This window comes from Lissotriton vulgaris, chromosome 2_1 (assembly GCF_964263255.1).
Source record: "Lissotriton vulgaris chromosome 2_1, aLisVul1.2, whole genome shotgun sequence".
NCBI classification, from domain to species: domain Eukaryota; kingdom Metazoa; phylum Chordata; class Amphibia; order Caudata; family Salamandridae; genus Lissotriton; species Lissotriton vulgaris.
This window is the reverse complement of record NC_141687.1, coordinates 744,310,116-744,327,088: the sequence shown is the minus strand read 5'-3', so window position 1 is coordinate 744,327,088 and position 16,973 is coordinate 744,310,116. Positions and strand designations below refer to the sequence as shown.

The 16,973-nt window shown below is 42.3% G+C and overlaps 1 protein-coding gene across 9 annotated transcripts in view; it reads left to right on the top strand.

Annotated features, from left to right (window-relative positions):
• SOX6 (SRY-box transcription factor 6) overlaps positions 1 to 16,973 on the top strand; it is a 790,083-nt gene that overhangs the window by 443,893 nt on the left and 329,217 nt on the right. For 8 of the 9 annotated variants that reach the window (XM_086956030.1, XM_086956031.1, XM_086956033.1 and 5 more), the window contains one exon: positions 9,986 to 10,075. The exons of the other annotated variant lie outside the window; for it this stretch is intronic. In XM_086956030.1, the coding sequence (XP_086812156.1) occupies positions 9,986 to 10,075 (90 nt within the window). The remainder of the gene's footprint in view (positions 1 to 9,985; positions 10,076 to 16,973) is intronic. 9 annotated transcript variants of the gene reach the window in all.

Below are 16,973 nucleotides of genomic sequence, written 5' to 3'. Positions count from 1 at the left end.
ATGGGCCATTGCACATTTCTTTTAGAGGCTTCGAGATGCCCAGGGCATTCTTATTTTGAATGCTAAGTAGACAGGATATTAAAACACTATGACGAATGCAATTCACAAACGATAGGTATCAACTGCTACCCCAAAGTAACACAAAGTAACACCTAGGTGCATTACGACTTTACCATAATATGCTTGATTATTGGTTCAACGTTTCCTATTTTTGATCCCACCACCAGCCAGAACATTTCAACCAATCCCCGAGGTGGGCCGTAAAAGTACATAAAAGGAAACTGTTCAATCAAGCCTCTTTGTTCCACTGGACATTGTTTACATCATTGTTATGCTCCTGCTTGTCTGCTAACAATATCTTTGTGTTCAAATAGGGTGTGTTCTTCAGACCCTTGGTAGTGACATACATTCTGGCCTACACCAGTAACTGATAACATTCTTTATTGGAAATAAGTTTATGAAAAGCAACCCAAGGATATCTCAGTTTTTCTATGTATATTCACATAAAAGACAAAGGAGGGTATTTTCTTATTCAGTGTTTCCGTAAACCAGAGTAAATAGGTGATTTTTGATCTCCCTTGGAAGCTGAATGCTTTATGTAATTATTAGTTAAAATATTACACAACCATTTTGCATTTATTCAGTAAATAGTTTGAGTTTGTGAAAAATATAATTATTCATTAGTTATTTCTATATGACCTTTTACAGATCTCTTTTTGCTTATTTATCTTTAAACTATGTTGTGTCATTAAGGATCAGAAAACCTCAAGGAAGCCAAATGATATGGGGGCCAAATTCTCAAAGCTTGACAAAAGTCTGCACAGAAAGTACAGTTCCCGTATTCAGAAGAACATTGTGAAGTGCTTTTTATCACTAGATTGTGGAGAGGCAATTGCACTCTGGGATAGGACTGATCTTCATATACCTAGTGCACTTGCACTAGCAGGAGCAGACATTGAGGAAGGCGTCAGTCATCATGCCCGTAATCGCAGCCCCTCACCACACTCAACAATGATAACAATTAGTTTAATACGCTTTATGCCTGGTTACAAGTTGAACTGTGCAAGGGTGCCTGCGTTGTGGGGCTGATTAATTTTGTGCAGGAAGGGAGACCTTCCTGCTCAAAATCAATCAATTCAGGTGATTAACTCTTTCTATGCGTGCTGCACGATAGAGAAAGGAAAAAACAAGGCCTCCTCATTGTGCCTTCCTAACCCCACCCCACTCGTGGCGTTAGGTTCTGATGCAATCCCAGGTTTGCGATTTCTCATAAATGTGGGAAAGTTTCAGATTCCATGGATGTTGCATTGAAACACCCACAGCAACACTCATGGAACGCCCCTTTCACACAGTGTTCTGCATGAAAGGGGCACATAGTTACAAGTCCATGAAAAGCCATGTAAAGTGGCTTTATGAGGCCTTGTAATTATGTTGTGGCACATTCTGCCACCAGCACGTTCAAAAAGTGACGTTTAAGTGGCGCAAAAGTGCCACAAGGGGCTTCATAAATGAGGCCCAGAGTGTCCTTCCCAGTGGTCCCGTAAGGGCAGTGGGTTTGAGTGCACATGTGCAGGCCAAACACAGATTTGATTCTTTGCTACTTAGTACACCGTTGATGATCTTGCAACAATCTATGGTGCAACACATGTGCTAATAAATAACACAGCTAAAGACAGACCACACTGCGACATCCAGAATATGCTACAGTGAATCCAACAGAGACAAACAATACAATACAATACAACAACATTTGTAAAGCGCATCAGATACCTCAAGCAGAGGTGTCCCGGTGCTAGCGTAGTACAGCAAGACATGGGAGGTGGGGTGTAGACAAAGCAGAAATTGTCTCAAACTAGCCACGGCTAAAGAGCCATGTCTTTAAAGCTTCCTGAACTCCCCTTCAGACAATATAAACCGGTGTCTGTCAGGAAGGGAGTTCCATAGTCTAGTAGCTACTACAGAGAATTGCCTCCAATGCGGGATTTCGCAAATTGTGGAACAAATTCTGTGAGTTAGAATGTAGAGAACACGTTTGCTGATAGGGGCGGATGCATTTTTTGATGTAGTTGGGGTATCTACCTCTCTGGGCCTTGAACGCAATTGTCATGGCTTTGAGTTCTATCTGATTCACAACTGGCAGCCAATTGAGCTCTTTAACATGTGGCAAGATATGTTGTCTAAACGGCACTCTTCTAATCAATCTCGCAGCCGCATTCTGCACCATCTGCAGTCTCTTTATGAGATATGTGGGAAGATCAAGATATAGACTGTTGGCATAGTCAAGCCTTGATGTCACTGTGGCATGAACAACTATTTTTCGACAACTCTCAGGGAGTAGATAAAGAAATTTCCTCAGACCCTTCAGAATTCCGAAGCAGGTGGATGTAATGGACTGTATTCATTGATATTAAAATGATGCCATTGGTTGTGTCACTTTAGAGAACCACTAATGACTGTTTACACAATAGTATCACGACAGAGGGAGTGGTGTAATTGTGGTCATTTGCTGTAAGCGTAAGCATTTTTGTAAGTTGACCTTTGAAATATAGCTAGGTGATTTCAACTCAACTCTTTGAAGCAGAACTGTTAATTTGAGCAAAAACAGTTCTTGAATGAATTTATAAGCTACAAAGAATGAATAAAATTATTAATAAATTACAAGGAATAAACTCTCACCAAAGGCAGGCACACCATCACTGGTCCTGTCTGCTGCCCACTCTCTCTGAGCTCAGGACAAATATACTCAGCTGTTGGCCAGTCATAGATTTTGGACAGCATTTAGTGAATGATTTTAACCTTCATTTTCGTTTCCCATACATTGAGTCCAAACAATAGATCGTCCCTTTGGAGAGCCTCTTCTTGAGCTTGCTCTTAAATAAAAATCCCTGTTTGTTTCACTCACGCGCCCTTTCTTTATTTCTGCTGCTGAACTCTTTTACACATGATTCAGTCTTCTCAGAAAAGTTTACGTCAGCGGTCTATTCCCCCTATCGGGAGAGAGTTTCTCTTCCCTTATTTTTGTGCAAAGGCTAAGGAAAACATTACCAATGCATGTGACATGGAATAAAGAGAATAAATATGCATTTGTTGAATTTCATCACGTTCTTTCATCGCGGAATTAATGATTTATGTTCTTCGGCTGCTCTTCAGATGTGTCGGCAGAACAGACAGTTGAAGTCTAGTTTAAAGTGACAGTTCCATTAAAATAACCGCGGCTGTCCAATGGTAATTCAGTAATACAAGGGACTTGTTCACTTTTCACAATTGTGCATTCCACATCATTTCAAAGATACCTGATTAAAAGGGAAGTTCACAGTGCCAAGGGGACTTTAATTCCCAGAGACGCCTGCCACCACCGTCGGAGAGTCGAGGAGCTGTGCAGTAGGGTTGCGAGGATGCCCCTACACGCCTTGCTTTGTCTCAGCCTTCTTACATCTTTTAACACTGAGATTAACCCAATCAGATCCAGGCTGGATCACAGTGGTATCCAATTGAATTTTACTAATCCGGGGACCGTCATTGGTTAGTAACTTGAGTTCTCGAGGAAGTCTGTGTGTGGGCCTGCGAGGAGACAAAAATAAAGCAGACCTAAAGCAGTCCGTCTGCTGTGGGTGAGAGGACGACAGGCAGGAGCTTGAAACTGAGAAATCTGTGGTTCTTCCGCCATATGTTCCAACAACAAAAGGCACAATTATTGCTGGCTGCCATCAATGTTATGAATCAGAAGGAAACTGTTGTCTGCTGAAGGTCTTTAAAGCCAAATCAGCACTCATTCATCTAACACAGAATTCATGCCACCCTGTGGAAATAAAGGGCTGTTCACATTTACACCTAGAACCAGGTGTTCCAATGTGGACAGTCGTAGAAATGCTGCGATACTGGTGACTGTTATCAATTTACAGTATTCTAAATTATTCAGGAATCTAGAGACAGACTCACTCTCTTTCTCTCTCTCTGTCTCTCTCTCTCTCTCTCCCTCCATCCCTCCCACCCTCACTCCCTTCCACCCTCCCTCCCTCCCTACCTGCCTGCCTGCTTGCCTGCTAGTCTGTCTGTCTGTCTGTCTGTCTCCTTTAGAAATGATTGCATTCCTCCTCAGACAAGCTGCAGGTTTTTCAGTCCAACAAAGTCCACAGGCTCCTCCAGTGTTTCATATGTTACCTAGGATTTCTATGAGTGGCAACAAGCTTTCTCTGTTGGAAGACAGTTCAGCTGCATGCATCTCCTACTAAAAGGTTCTTCTAGTTTACCAGCTTGCTTTGGCCTACTAGGTAGCAGAACTTAGCAGACAACTAAAATCCCCCACTGATGGTCTTGGAACCAGATATGCTTTGAGGTGTTGCTATTAATTGGGACGTTAGGTCGACCAGTAACATCTGGTGCCCAAAAAACTCCAGCACAAAATGAGTTTGTGCTTGGGGCTCAGGGTGTTTTTGTACCTGACTTTTTGAAAAGGGCTGAAAATGGGGAATAATTTATAAACAAATGGTATTGATACCTCCTTGCACAAAATTTAGAACCAGCCCTAATGGATGGGTCCAAATTACCCACTTAATGTCTCAGTAACAGTAGGGATATTTTGATGGCGTTTCTATTACTTTTATCTGAACTGATGGTCCCGAGTGATTTAGAAAAAAAACATGTTGCTAGATTTTACTGTTTGCTATTGGCCTGAGGGCAGCAGCAACCAATAATAATTATACATAGCTTGCTGGTGAATCCAGCGCCAAATAGTTAGAAAGAAAATAAATTAGCGGCTGTTATTTCAAGTTGTTCTAGGAATGTTTTGCCAAGTACCTTTGCAAGGATGAAGGCTGGGATACTGGTCGCGAGGATGCGTTGGTTCCATCACATGACGCTCTCACTGGGAAGGCCAAATTACAATGTTCCACAGTTAATTGGCAGTTATTTGTGGACTTCTCTGTTATCAGGCCAAAGTCGATGAAATTACATATTCTTGTAATTGTCAAAAATTAAATTCTTTGTTTTTCTTGCATGACAAGTATGCTAATAACCTGTGTAACAACTTGCAGCTTCTCAATTCTGCCTTGTTCGCTGAAAGATATAATTACTAAATAAATTGCATTTTCTGTTTAACTATTACCACAAACCGTTTTCAAGCTGTGTTGTCTTTCTGAGGCAAGTTGCATAAATATGTGTGGGATTAGAGTCAACTCGCGCGTTCACTGGCGAAGGTTTGCCTTCAAGTGGTGCCCAGTGGTGTTTAGATTCAGAAGCTGGGAGTCGTGGCAGTACCACTGATCCTAACATTTTCTTCATGCTATTTCTATAGGCAAAATGTCAATAAAAGCACTCAGTATCTGTTCTTAAATTATTTTGCTGGGTGGACATGGAGCATCTCAATATTTCTTTAAGTCACAGTTGTACTAAAGCATGTCTTGACAGAGAACCTTCCAGGAAGTGATAGAAACCTATATAATCCAGCAGGCATGTGAGGATTAGTTACCCGAAGTGGCATGGTCAGTCAGGAATAAATATGCTTCATGCTTTAGCATGCACTGCGTCACATTAATCACTGTGCAGCCGGCCTAGGGATTGCGACACGCACCTTATTATTATTATTATTATATAAAATTTATAACGCGCTCAGTTACCCAGGGGCATCCCGGCGCTGACCTTCTTGCAGTGCTTCTCCACTGGCAAGCCAGACACTCTGGGCCTGATTCCTTTGTGCATCTGACTCTAAATGGTCAACCAATCAATCAATCAGCATTTGTTGAGTGCAGCCCTTTCAACCCTATGTGTATCTGGGTGCTGAGGGTGCTGTGTCTCCGACGACGTTATCTCCGTCGGCGTCAACCATATGAGTGCAAATCCAGGTTTTAACTCCTACTTGGATGTGTGAGAAAATGTGCCCACCTAGAGGTGAAGAATGAACCTCTAGAGTTGAAATGCCTTTGCATGTTTGGAAACACCCACAAACTTGTGTGAGTAAAATTGCACGACATACTTACACCATGTGTATTTATGCACACATTCATGCCTACACATTTGGTGTAATACTCTGTAAATTCTGAAAAGCAGGAACATGTCAGTAAATTACTTCAAATATAGGCATATATTTAGGGAAGTACATTTCTAATTTGTGTGCCTTCTAAGAACAGTGGGCTTGACAGTGGTTCTCAAACTGTGTGCAAGGAGGTCCCTTGGAATTTGTGTCCCTAGCCTCCAGCAAACATTGAAGGCTGGTGCAGGTTGCAGGACCCTCATGGAGCAGTCACGCCTCTGACCCTCAGTTGGCTGCACTAATGTACTCCTTATTGCAAGTAGCCGAGAGGCAAATTGCAAGCCTAGAGATATAGAGACTTGGTCTGCTTCACAATCAGGCTGACAGGAGGCCACTGCCCTAAGTGATCTGCCTCAGGAGCAACATACACTGGCGTAGAAGGGCAAAGGCTTTAAAGAATTGGGCACAAGCGCGTACGTGCCTTCCCTTTAGTGAAACAGGCCTTAAAAGCACAGAGGAACAACTTCTGGATGAAAATTCACTGTGGAAAGAAACAACTACTAAGACTCGAAAAAATGTTAAACAGAATTCTCTGAAATAAGTACTGAAAAAATAAGACTTTGAAGCCTTGAGCTCCTTTGCGTTTTGGAAAATTATGCGGAGGTGGCGGGGATTTAACATTTCCAGTGCTATCAAAATTGTCACGTGATCATAGGAAATTCAATATTTTAAAACACATTTCCATTGAACTAAAAATGTGGAAAACGTTTTCTTGGTAACAACTGCATTTTCTTCTGAAAATTGAGTTTTCAGAAATAAATTTCGAAACCTCTGATCGATTTTGAAGGATTTGTCTTAAAAAAAGGATCATGCAAAGTTACTTGTGGAATTTACTGAATATTGTCAGCAAGACCATTGAATTCCATCGGGAATAAATTGACCCATCAGTTCCATTCCTTGGTGTGATTTTGAGCCAATGCCTCATCAGCATTACAGACCTCAATGTGATCCATTTCAGAAAATACTTTTTCAATTCCACTGAGTTACTTACTCTGCATTTTTCAAATTCAGACAAAGAAAATGTAAGTATGTAAAAAGTCTATCTTTCTACTACAAGATGGCACAATAAATTGCTTTTGTGATTACTGCCAATTGATCCTGAAATAGACAGATCTGCACGCACTTTGTAGCCGGTGACCTACTGTACTACGCTATCTCTTCCGAAGAGCAGTGACCTGCCTGTCAGACCTGAAACTGAAAGACTTGCCCCGAGCATTTCAGCAGTGAACCATCCAGGGCTCTCTGCCAAAGTGGTTCATAAGCTTAAAAGATTGCTGGACCTGGCTGTCGGGCTAGTATGTGGGCTTCCGTCTACAGCTCGCTGGCCTCTGCACGAGATGTCTGTCAAGCAAAAGATGTAGTTCACAGCTTCCATTATGGTGCATCAGGCCTCTCCAGGGCTGGTTTTCTGGCTAAGCTTGAGAACCCTTATGTCCCAGAAATGCCTCTAAGGTCGAAGGCTCAATCGATGGTCAAGGTTCCCTGGTTCAAGCGGACTCTGTGGTGGTGGGTCCTTCAGAGTACTGGGTCTCCAGCTTTGGAATTCAATCTGTCTTGATATGTTTCACAGTTTCAACGATGGACAGTTCCTAAAAGGTTTGAAAACTTTAATGTTCTGCTCAATTACCCCGCTAGTTGTTTTTTAATATTATCCACCTGAGACTTCATGAGTGAATGAGCGCATTAAAAGAAATGATTTTTAAATGTGTGGAGCTGTTGTGAAACATAGCTTCTCAATGCATTCTTGTCTTAAAGGTGGTATCTTTAGGCAGCATGAACTTACTGTAGATATTTGAACCAGCATTTGTGTCTGACAACCTTGGACACATCCCAAACATTAAGGGTCCCTTCTGCCATAAATGAGCATTGCTGAATGAGATTCTGATCCGGAAAAAATGAGGTCTCTTCTAAAACTCCGAATTCTGCCCAGCCTAGAAAACACTTTTTCAGAGGGATGGCTTGGTTTAATGTAACCTCCTTTGAACAATTGGTTTTCAGTAGTTGTAAGAACAAGTGTGAGGGGATCACTGCTGTGGAGAAGCTGCAATTGAATGTGGCTTTTATATCTTGACAAAATCAGGAACCAAAGGACATTCTGCAAGGATCCAAGTTTGGCGTGGGAAGCACAAGTTACCAGCATGAAAGGTGAGAAAGCTGGTAACAGAATAGATGAGCTCATTAAAATACATCAATCTACTTTGTGCACACAGACTAATGCCAGGATTTGCAAAGCCAATCTGAATGCGGAGGAGAGCTGTCCAGGGGAACCAAAAAATAAATATTCTGACCTTATTTAATGCAACCAGGTTCTCATGTAACGTGCTCTAATGCCCTTGGGCCAATTTCTTGCTAAAACTGTAAAACAATGTGTAGATTATTGCCAGTAAAGATATTATTTGTTCTTTTGAGGTCGCAGATCTTTTTAATCATGTGACAAAAAATGTTGGGGACACACTGCATACTTTTGTGAGTACTGAGCCTCCACTGCCTTTCCTCCTTGTGTAGTGCGATGCGCCTTGCGCCTCAGGGACTTCGTTATCCCCCAGGTTCTTTTAGAGAAAGTATCTGAGATATCTTCTGTCTCTCTACCTAGTATTTATTTCCACCTCTCTTATCTATTATCACCTTGTCTAGTGTGGTTATTGGAGCATGCTGCAAAAGCAGAGCCAAGCAGAAGGCAAGGTGTTGACGCGTTTCTCCACCGCATCAGGTGCAGTACACAGAGAGTACAGGTGTGAGCAGAAAGTTCAGGTGACATATTTAGAGGGTGGGTATCCTTAACCCCTTCGCTGCGGCAGCTATTCCGCCGCAGTGCTAAGGGGGTAGGGCGACCGCGCGGTGGTCACGTGCTTGTGACGGAACCGCTCCGTCACGGCTCGCGGGTGAGCTGTGCTTGTGACGGAACGGTTCCGTCACGAACGCGCCCTCCCAATGGAACGCGCCGTGCAGGCGCGAAATCAGCGCCGCGCAGGCGCGCAGAGCGGGCCGTGACGGAACCGTTCCGTCACAAGCACAGCTCACCCGTGGCTTGTGATGGAGCGGTTCCGTCACAAGCATACAAGGGGTTAATCGGGTAGGGTTCCAACACCAAAAGAAAATCTTGCCTGTGGGAATGAGTGAGTGTTGTTGAAGTATGCTCCTGAAATGAGTGCCAGGCTGGAAGTAAAGAGCGTAAAGGAAGAAAGCAGGACATGAAGGTCCTGGGAGTGTGGGGTCTGAGAATAGTCTTCAGTCATTCAAAAATGACTGCCATTTGCTCTTCCGTCCATCATGGGGCCTACTCTTTGATTTGGACCTAGATACATTTAACAGCCATGAATGCCTTGAGCTGCAAACAATAATGCTTAAACGTTTACCAGTCATATTTTAGAGACCACAAAATAAAGATAACAACCCCATAGCCTGCTATAAAAAAAAAGTCCAGGTTCAGTCACTAATCTGATCGGCAGCTCCTTTATTCCAAGTTAGTTTATCTTTCCTCGTGCAAATTTGTGATGGAAGATTAAGAGGACCTATGCCATGTTGTGCTTCAGGCCAGCTTCAGGCCAGTGAAATTGCCAAAGCTGCAAGGTTGACCAGCACCACAGGTAAAATATAATTTTGTTTCAGGTGTGGTTGCCACCTACTAGTAAAGAGACCCTTCTTGTCCCTCGTGGTGTCACTTAGTGGTGTCGTCTTGAGACTTCTGCTGTGATTTTATGGTGGCGCAGCCATGGATGGAATGAACACACACTGAGCAAACTGGAAATTGAACATTTCTCCCATCTTTAAAGGGACTGAAGGTCTTTGAACATTTTTTCTACTTTTCCTTTTTTTAACACTTTACATAACATTGAAACAGAGACTGTGGAAATGACTGGGGCCGTGGCACTTAAGAAGCAGTCTCACCAGTATGAATAATGTCATTTTATAATTGATAAGGGTGCACTCATTGTGTCTCTCTTTCTTTATTAATAGACCCTTCCTGTGTGGAAAAGCTGCTATCTAAAGACTGGAAAGAGAAAATGGAAAGACTAAACACCAGTGAACTTCTGGGAGAAATTAAAGGTACAGCACCATAAATATTTAAACTGGGTCATGATGCTCTTATTGCAACATGTCTTCATTAAACTTACAAAAAGAAGTACATTGTGGATTCTGGTGTGTTGTGCTGAAATCCAGAGGGAGGCAATGACGAGTCACTGAGCTAGGAAGCAGGCCAGGCCTACCTCTCATCAGCTCCATGGCAGTCCATGAGCTGTAGGCACAAATATCCTGATGTTTGCTCTCGGAAAAGAGCATCAACGTATTTTAATGAAAACAGAAAAGCACTCACTGATAAAATATAGTTTGTTGAAATCTAAAGTTCCACCTTGGATTGCTAGTAGTGAGAAATGCCCCACCAACCGACATTGTTTACGCTATTGCAATTATACACCACTTATAATTAGAAAGGTAAAAAAGTGCGCTTATGAAACTGGTCCACAATTCAAAATGTAATAAGTATTAGACAACTATGTGAAAGTTTCTGAAAATGTCTCAAATGCAGCAAATTCAAAATCACCTTTTCATCGCTTCTATCAATATTTACCTTTGGGATGCAATATGCTGCTTGTGGATGAATGGTTTGCTTTCAAAGGAGTATGAGAGACGCAGACGCTAGGAAATAGCGACTGTATGAAAATGTGTGGGTGGTTGCACACATTCCAGGCTCACATTATATTCAGAAGTAAACCAATATCTGGAAACAGTCATTTTAACTTGGTTGCAGAGACCCACAGATAGCTCGCTCTGTGCCTGGGGCCATGGGGACATGGACACACATACAATCCAACCAATTGCCACAGCACCACCCTCATAAAACACAGTCACACCCAAGCGAGTTTGAAAACCGCTACAACAGCCAACCACACCTGGAAATAACCTATGGTCTGCCGTCAAAATGACAATAGGCACAGAGAGCCCACCCAAGGTTCAGGAAAGTAATGATTTTAAGACACAAACATGCAGTGTGAGTCGGTGAACAATATAAGCATGGATGCACAAACCTGCTGGCATTTGTTTGGAGGAAGAATTAAAAGTACAGGCTCTCTCCAGTCTGTAATAGAAGAATTCATCACGGGGACAAGCTACCGTGACACAATCCTGCTCACCAAGAGTAGTAAGAGGACATGTGACAGCAACTGCCACACCCCATACAAAATGCATGGCTTAACATAGGTCATCATAACATATGATAAAATAACGTACCATGACACGCAGAGTAATCCATAACCGATGGCTGAAGTGCTTTCTAATTGGTTAATTGGTCAAAACAAAAAAATAAGTGCTGGGGCTCTCGTCAGGAGGCAGCTTGCCTCAGCCCATTTCTCCTGTTAGCGTAGCGTAAAACAGAACCAACTAATGACCATGAAAGTGGGGATAGGATGTGGTTTAATGGCCATAAGTGCCGACTTTGGAGTTAGGGAACAAGACTTGAGTCTCTGCGCTGGCTCAACACCCTGTGATTCTGGGCAAATCACTTAATATCCCCATAAATTAATGTGTCCTTAGCTGGTGCTCATGAAAAGCACCAGTGTTGGTAAGTAAGTGCTCTTACTGGAAACCGCCAGCTCAAATTAAGCACTGGTTACGTCTAAATATCAGTGGTAGGTTGACTTAGGCATCTGTATTCTAATGGGGTCTAACCTGATGGTGAGAGTGTTTCCAATCGTAGTGTTTACAGCTCTGTGGTGTTCTCCCACCTAAAAGTGTGTTTGTTTTTTTACTAAATCCTGTTTATGGTGTCTCGGCAGAGCTCACCATTACCATCTTGGTCTCCCTTCTAAACTAAAATGGAATGCTTCTATTATAGAATGCGTGCACATTCTTTACCATAAGGGAAATAATGGTTAGGTTGAATTTGTTTTTTCACAGTCTTCAGCATCGATTGCTGCTGGGGTTTGTTGTAAGTTTCTTCGAATTCTATTGGCAGATGATTTTTCCTTTCCCTATCTCACCCGATCCCTACCTGTTCTGCATTCGTTGGAGGCGGCTTCCATTGGTAGTTTGCCCAGAAATGCAGTAATTATTTTTGTACATGTGGCACAAACTGTTTCTGCTCAGATCGATCAAGCATGCAGAGGATAAGGAGAAGCAAGCCAGCAGAATTTTATGATAAAGTGAAACATGAGCTAATGAAGAATTGAATGAAAAATACTTATTTTCAGTGTTAGGGTTATTGGATTGCACCTATTTGCACCTATTTGATGGTTACAAAATACAAACCACTTTTTCTCCAAGTGGTGTGTGAGACATCCCTATCATGTAACATATATTATCCTATCACAGCATTTCATTTATTGCATGGCATCTAATCTCAATTCATTCCATCTCATCGCATTGTATCATATTGTATGTTTTGATATACTATGTCATATCCTAAGGCAGGAGTCAGCGGAAAGGAAGATAGCGGCAGCCAATTTCTTTGTTGCCCATAGCAGCAACTAGTAGTTACTCATGACTTCTTCTGGTTATATATTTTGATTCGGAATCATTATTGGATGTTGGCATAAGAACACCAGGCTGCAATTTTGAAAAAACTACAGAGGGGTGCCAAATGTGTTATTTGGTTGTATTCAGATATATGGTCTCCATTCAATTTTATTATTATCAAATATGCGGTCTCATGATTTCAAATAACTCATTTTGTATTTTTTTCCATAATTCTATAATGATACATCATTTCCATCAGATCTGTTGGGGACACTAAATTAAATTAGAATATAATCATAATTGACCTGATTGAACATTGTCAAATTATTTCCCTATATTTGGAGTAAATTTATGAGTTTTTTTAATTTTCAAAGCATTCCATTCCAATAGTACTTTAAGAAATCAGCAACTGTCTCACAATCTCAAGCATTTACAAAACTGGAACAATCGTGTTGTGTCATTTCACAACTGTAAATACTTCATAGAAATGCATTTGATGTGTTACCATTTTTTTCTTTTCCTCCAGTTTTGGAGCATTCCCTACACATTTAACCTTGGACATTGATTTCTCCTGCCCTTTGTGGGTGTAAATATCTGATAATATGCATGGTGGTATTGAACCATTAAAACATTGATGAATACCCCAAAACTAAAACTTCTATGGATATTCACCAAGTTTCAATGACATCTCCACCATGCAACACCCAAACACGGCCCAAGAGGAGCCTTATTCTGATGCAGCTTTACATCTTCTGATGTAACATTGTGTGAGTAAATCAATTTCCATGTATAAATTCAATTGGCTGTGAGAGAATCTGGTTGTGACATCTATAATTGCCCCATTGATCGCTAGATTAAGTTCAGCTGATCTGGTACAGTATTTGGGTGTCCCCTTCCTTCCTCTCTGTGGCAATCTCTTGTATAAATTCAAATTTCAAAAACAAAAATTGTCTTTCATATTCCTTTATGCTCTGTTAGAAGATAAGGAATTCAATCGATTAAATAATTCTAGCACCTTTACACCAACAGCAGCATGGGACCATAAAATCAGTAGAAGAGTGGGCATCCAGAGCACGTGTACGTGGAAGAATGAAGCATACATAACTCTTTGACATTTTCTACAATAACTGGATTTAAAAACATAAGAGACTTCTTTACAAAAACCAGAGCAACATAGGTAATTGGACTGAGCCCGAAAATTCATCCTGCAAGTCACTATCAAAATGTGTTGCAGAGAAAGATCACTGGTTGCACATCCTAAAGTCATGCACGCCTTGAGAGAAGCAGCCTTAGCCACCTCTCCTAAAATGTGCACATGTCACACCTGCTGCGCTTTGAGGCGTGGCCTGGTGGTACCCACTCTGCACTTTGGGGACCTCCATGGTTCAAAGCAGACTGGTGCGGAGTCCCCTGTGCATATGGCTTCTTGGCTCCAGAGATTCTTGGAACAATATTGATGGGAAAAGTGATAAACCCCTATGGGGAGCCCTTGAAACCAGGCTATTCTGTATTCAGAATTTGTGCCAGGGAACCTGTTTCCAAATATTCTGTGTTACAGTGTTTCCTCCTTAGTCACATTTAAGTGCAGCCCCAGAAGAACAAGCTGCAAAGTACCTGGAAGTGTAAAACTAAGGAAAATGTATTGCACTCTTTAGTGTGAATATCAAAGTGTTTTGTCAGGTCTCTGTCTTTGCCCTTTCTTACACTTTTTTGAACTTGTACTGTTTTTGCTTGTTGCTATCCCATCTCTTCCTCTTTCAGTAATTCATCCAATAGAGTCTTGATTTATTCTTTGCATTCTGTGGTTGTATGAACACTTTCAATAAGGAATATGGGTATGAAGAAGCAAAGAACAAACCTCAATCAAGGTGCCATCGCACCAAGGGCGCCATTAGGCCCTTTCTGTAATTGTGTTGTGTTACCTACAGAAAATAGTGGGAAAGGCACATCTATTTCAATTGTTAACCCATTTTGTCCTTTGTACACATTATGTTGGTTCGTGACAATGCGTTTAGTTTCCAATTTCTTCAAAAAGTATTATAATGTTATTATTTTAGGTTATTGCGACAACGCTCTGCTTCATACTTGGCCCTGCTAAGGACATCCCACACACTGTATAACATCTCATCAAGAGCATGAAGAGATATGACCACACCACCCCCACCTGTACCAAACTCTGCTACCTCCACCTGTCAGCATGTACCATCGTCACAATCATCATCTACAAAAAGGCACCATTGTCAGAACCACCATCATGAATTAAAACCCTTGCCTATCTGGGTGAGTAGCTCACCACCGCCAGAGGCTCTTGGCACACCCCCAGTCAGGACATCATCAGACGGGGAGGAAGATGTGTAAAAAAAAGAACACCAAAAAGGAAACAGGCCTGCACACAAGCTTTGGAACAGCATCCCTTTATCCGTGAGGTCTATCCAAAGTTCCCTAAAATTTAGAAAGCGGCTGAAGACGCACTTCTCTAAATACCTCCACATCACACCTGAATAGTAGCCCAGTTCTGCCCTCAGAGCCAATATATTTCTCCTAATACTCAAATCCCTTTACTGTGATCCACTGCCCTGCAGCTAGGTTTGCACAACACAACTACCACATCTATACATATATACAGGGGACTATAGAAACGGAAACGAGCTGGCTTACATTTTTATTAAACACACAAAAGGTGATGGGAGGAGTGCTTGCAATACGTCTAACCACATGGTCATCGCTTGGGGTAGCTTTCGAACTCATCATTCTTTTGCCCACTATAATACCTCTGTTTGGGCCCAGTCATATACAAATCAGTCTTGGAGGCCTCGCTAGAGGCAGAAAAGTGCAATAGAAATGCTCCAATATTGTGCAGCGCACATAAAGTGTGTGGCTTCAATCTTGTATAAGGTTTTGGTGCTTCCATCTGTTGTTTTATTTGTTTACAACTAAGAAACCACATGTAGCAATAAATGTAGGCGCTTTCAACCACAAACAGACTGCTGCTACCTTCCCATAATTCATGTTTTACCAGCAAGTAGTGGCACTGAGTCTACTGTGCAGTAGACGTCTAGCCGGTGCCCTGACGGCTTTTCTCTGAGATTGCAGAACCAGCCCTGACCTCTTTGTGATAAGGCTATCATCACTGATACCTGAGGATTAACCTTATAGGTTTGATCCCCACAGATCAAAGTCCCGTAAAAGTCACAAGAGCAGGGCTGGGATTTGTCTGCAGGATTTATGTCTGTAAGAAATCTACCACAGGCCCCAGTGCTTTGCGAAGTCTGTCTGCCTCTCTATGACGGGAAAATGTAAACATGATGCTGTGCTGAGATCTGGTGGACTCAGAAGATATAACTGGAGTGGTGAATTGATCGAGGGAAAGTGAAAGGCTTCCATTTCGTGTCAAATGGCACAGTGGCGAGAAGGGACTGTATATGTTTGTTGGGTTTATATTGGGCACATTTAATTTGAACTTAGGCGTGCAATTGAAGTATTTATAGGTGTAAATTCCAATTCAATTGTGTAGCTTCTGATATTAAGTGAAAGATTGTAAGCAGTAACGACTATGGCTAGAATTGCAATTGGGCATCCCGGTTTAAATCCCTTATTCTCTCGCACACACCGAGTATAAGGATATACATACTCTGATCTACACCAATCACAGGTGAAAGACTAAGGGCCGTATTATGACTTTGGAGGTGCGAGAGGGGTCGCCATGCCATTGCACCATTCCTGCACCGCCAAAGATATAATTAGACCGCCCGCTGGATTCTGATTGGAATCCAGGTCCGGCGGTCCTGCAGCATCTGGCCTATGCTGGTGCCTGTTTAAAAGCTCATAGGAGACCCATAATAGGCACGACAATGGGAACATCATTTCTGGTTCCTGCAGGGCATGGACTGTTAAGTCCGTGCCCAGCAGGAACTGAGTCTGCATGCAGACGGGGGGCACACAATGTGTTCCCACTGCATGCTTCCCCTCGTGCAGAGGCAACAGGGGGCCCTGTAGGGCCTCCTTTGTTTCTTCTCTGCCACACTTTTCATGGTGGGCTCAACGCCATGAAAACTGTGGTGGAGAGGAAACTCGTAATATGCGTGGCAGGGCCACAGTCTCCCGCCAAGCCCATTGTGGCCTCAATACCACTGCAACACCGCCAGTGTTCTCTGAATCCTGGTGGTTGTGGTGTTGCCAATGTGGTATGAATGCCCAAGACGTATTGGGGCGGTCGGCCCACCAGTGTGGCGGTGGCCGCACCACCACCATGACTCCAGAGTGTCATAATAGGGCCTTTAGAGTAGGAGCGATAACAGGGCTTGTCCAAGGTCAAACAACAGAGGTCTAACAGGCATGCTTATTCTGTATACGTAGATGTCTTTGTTACAGAACGAGCTATAGATTTGTAATTTCCCTCTCCCTGTGAAATGCAGCAGAGATTTCAGAGCACCCCTTTGTGCTCTGCATTAAAAACATATTTTGCCTCTTTGAAGTCTGCTTAATATACATA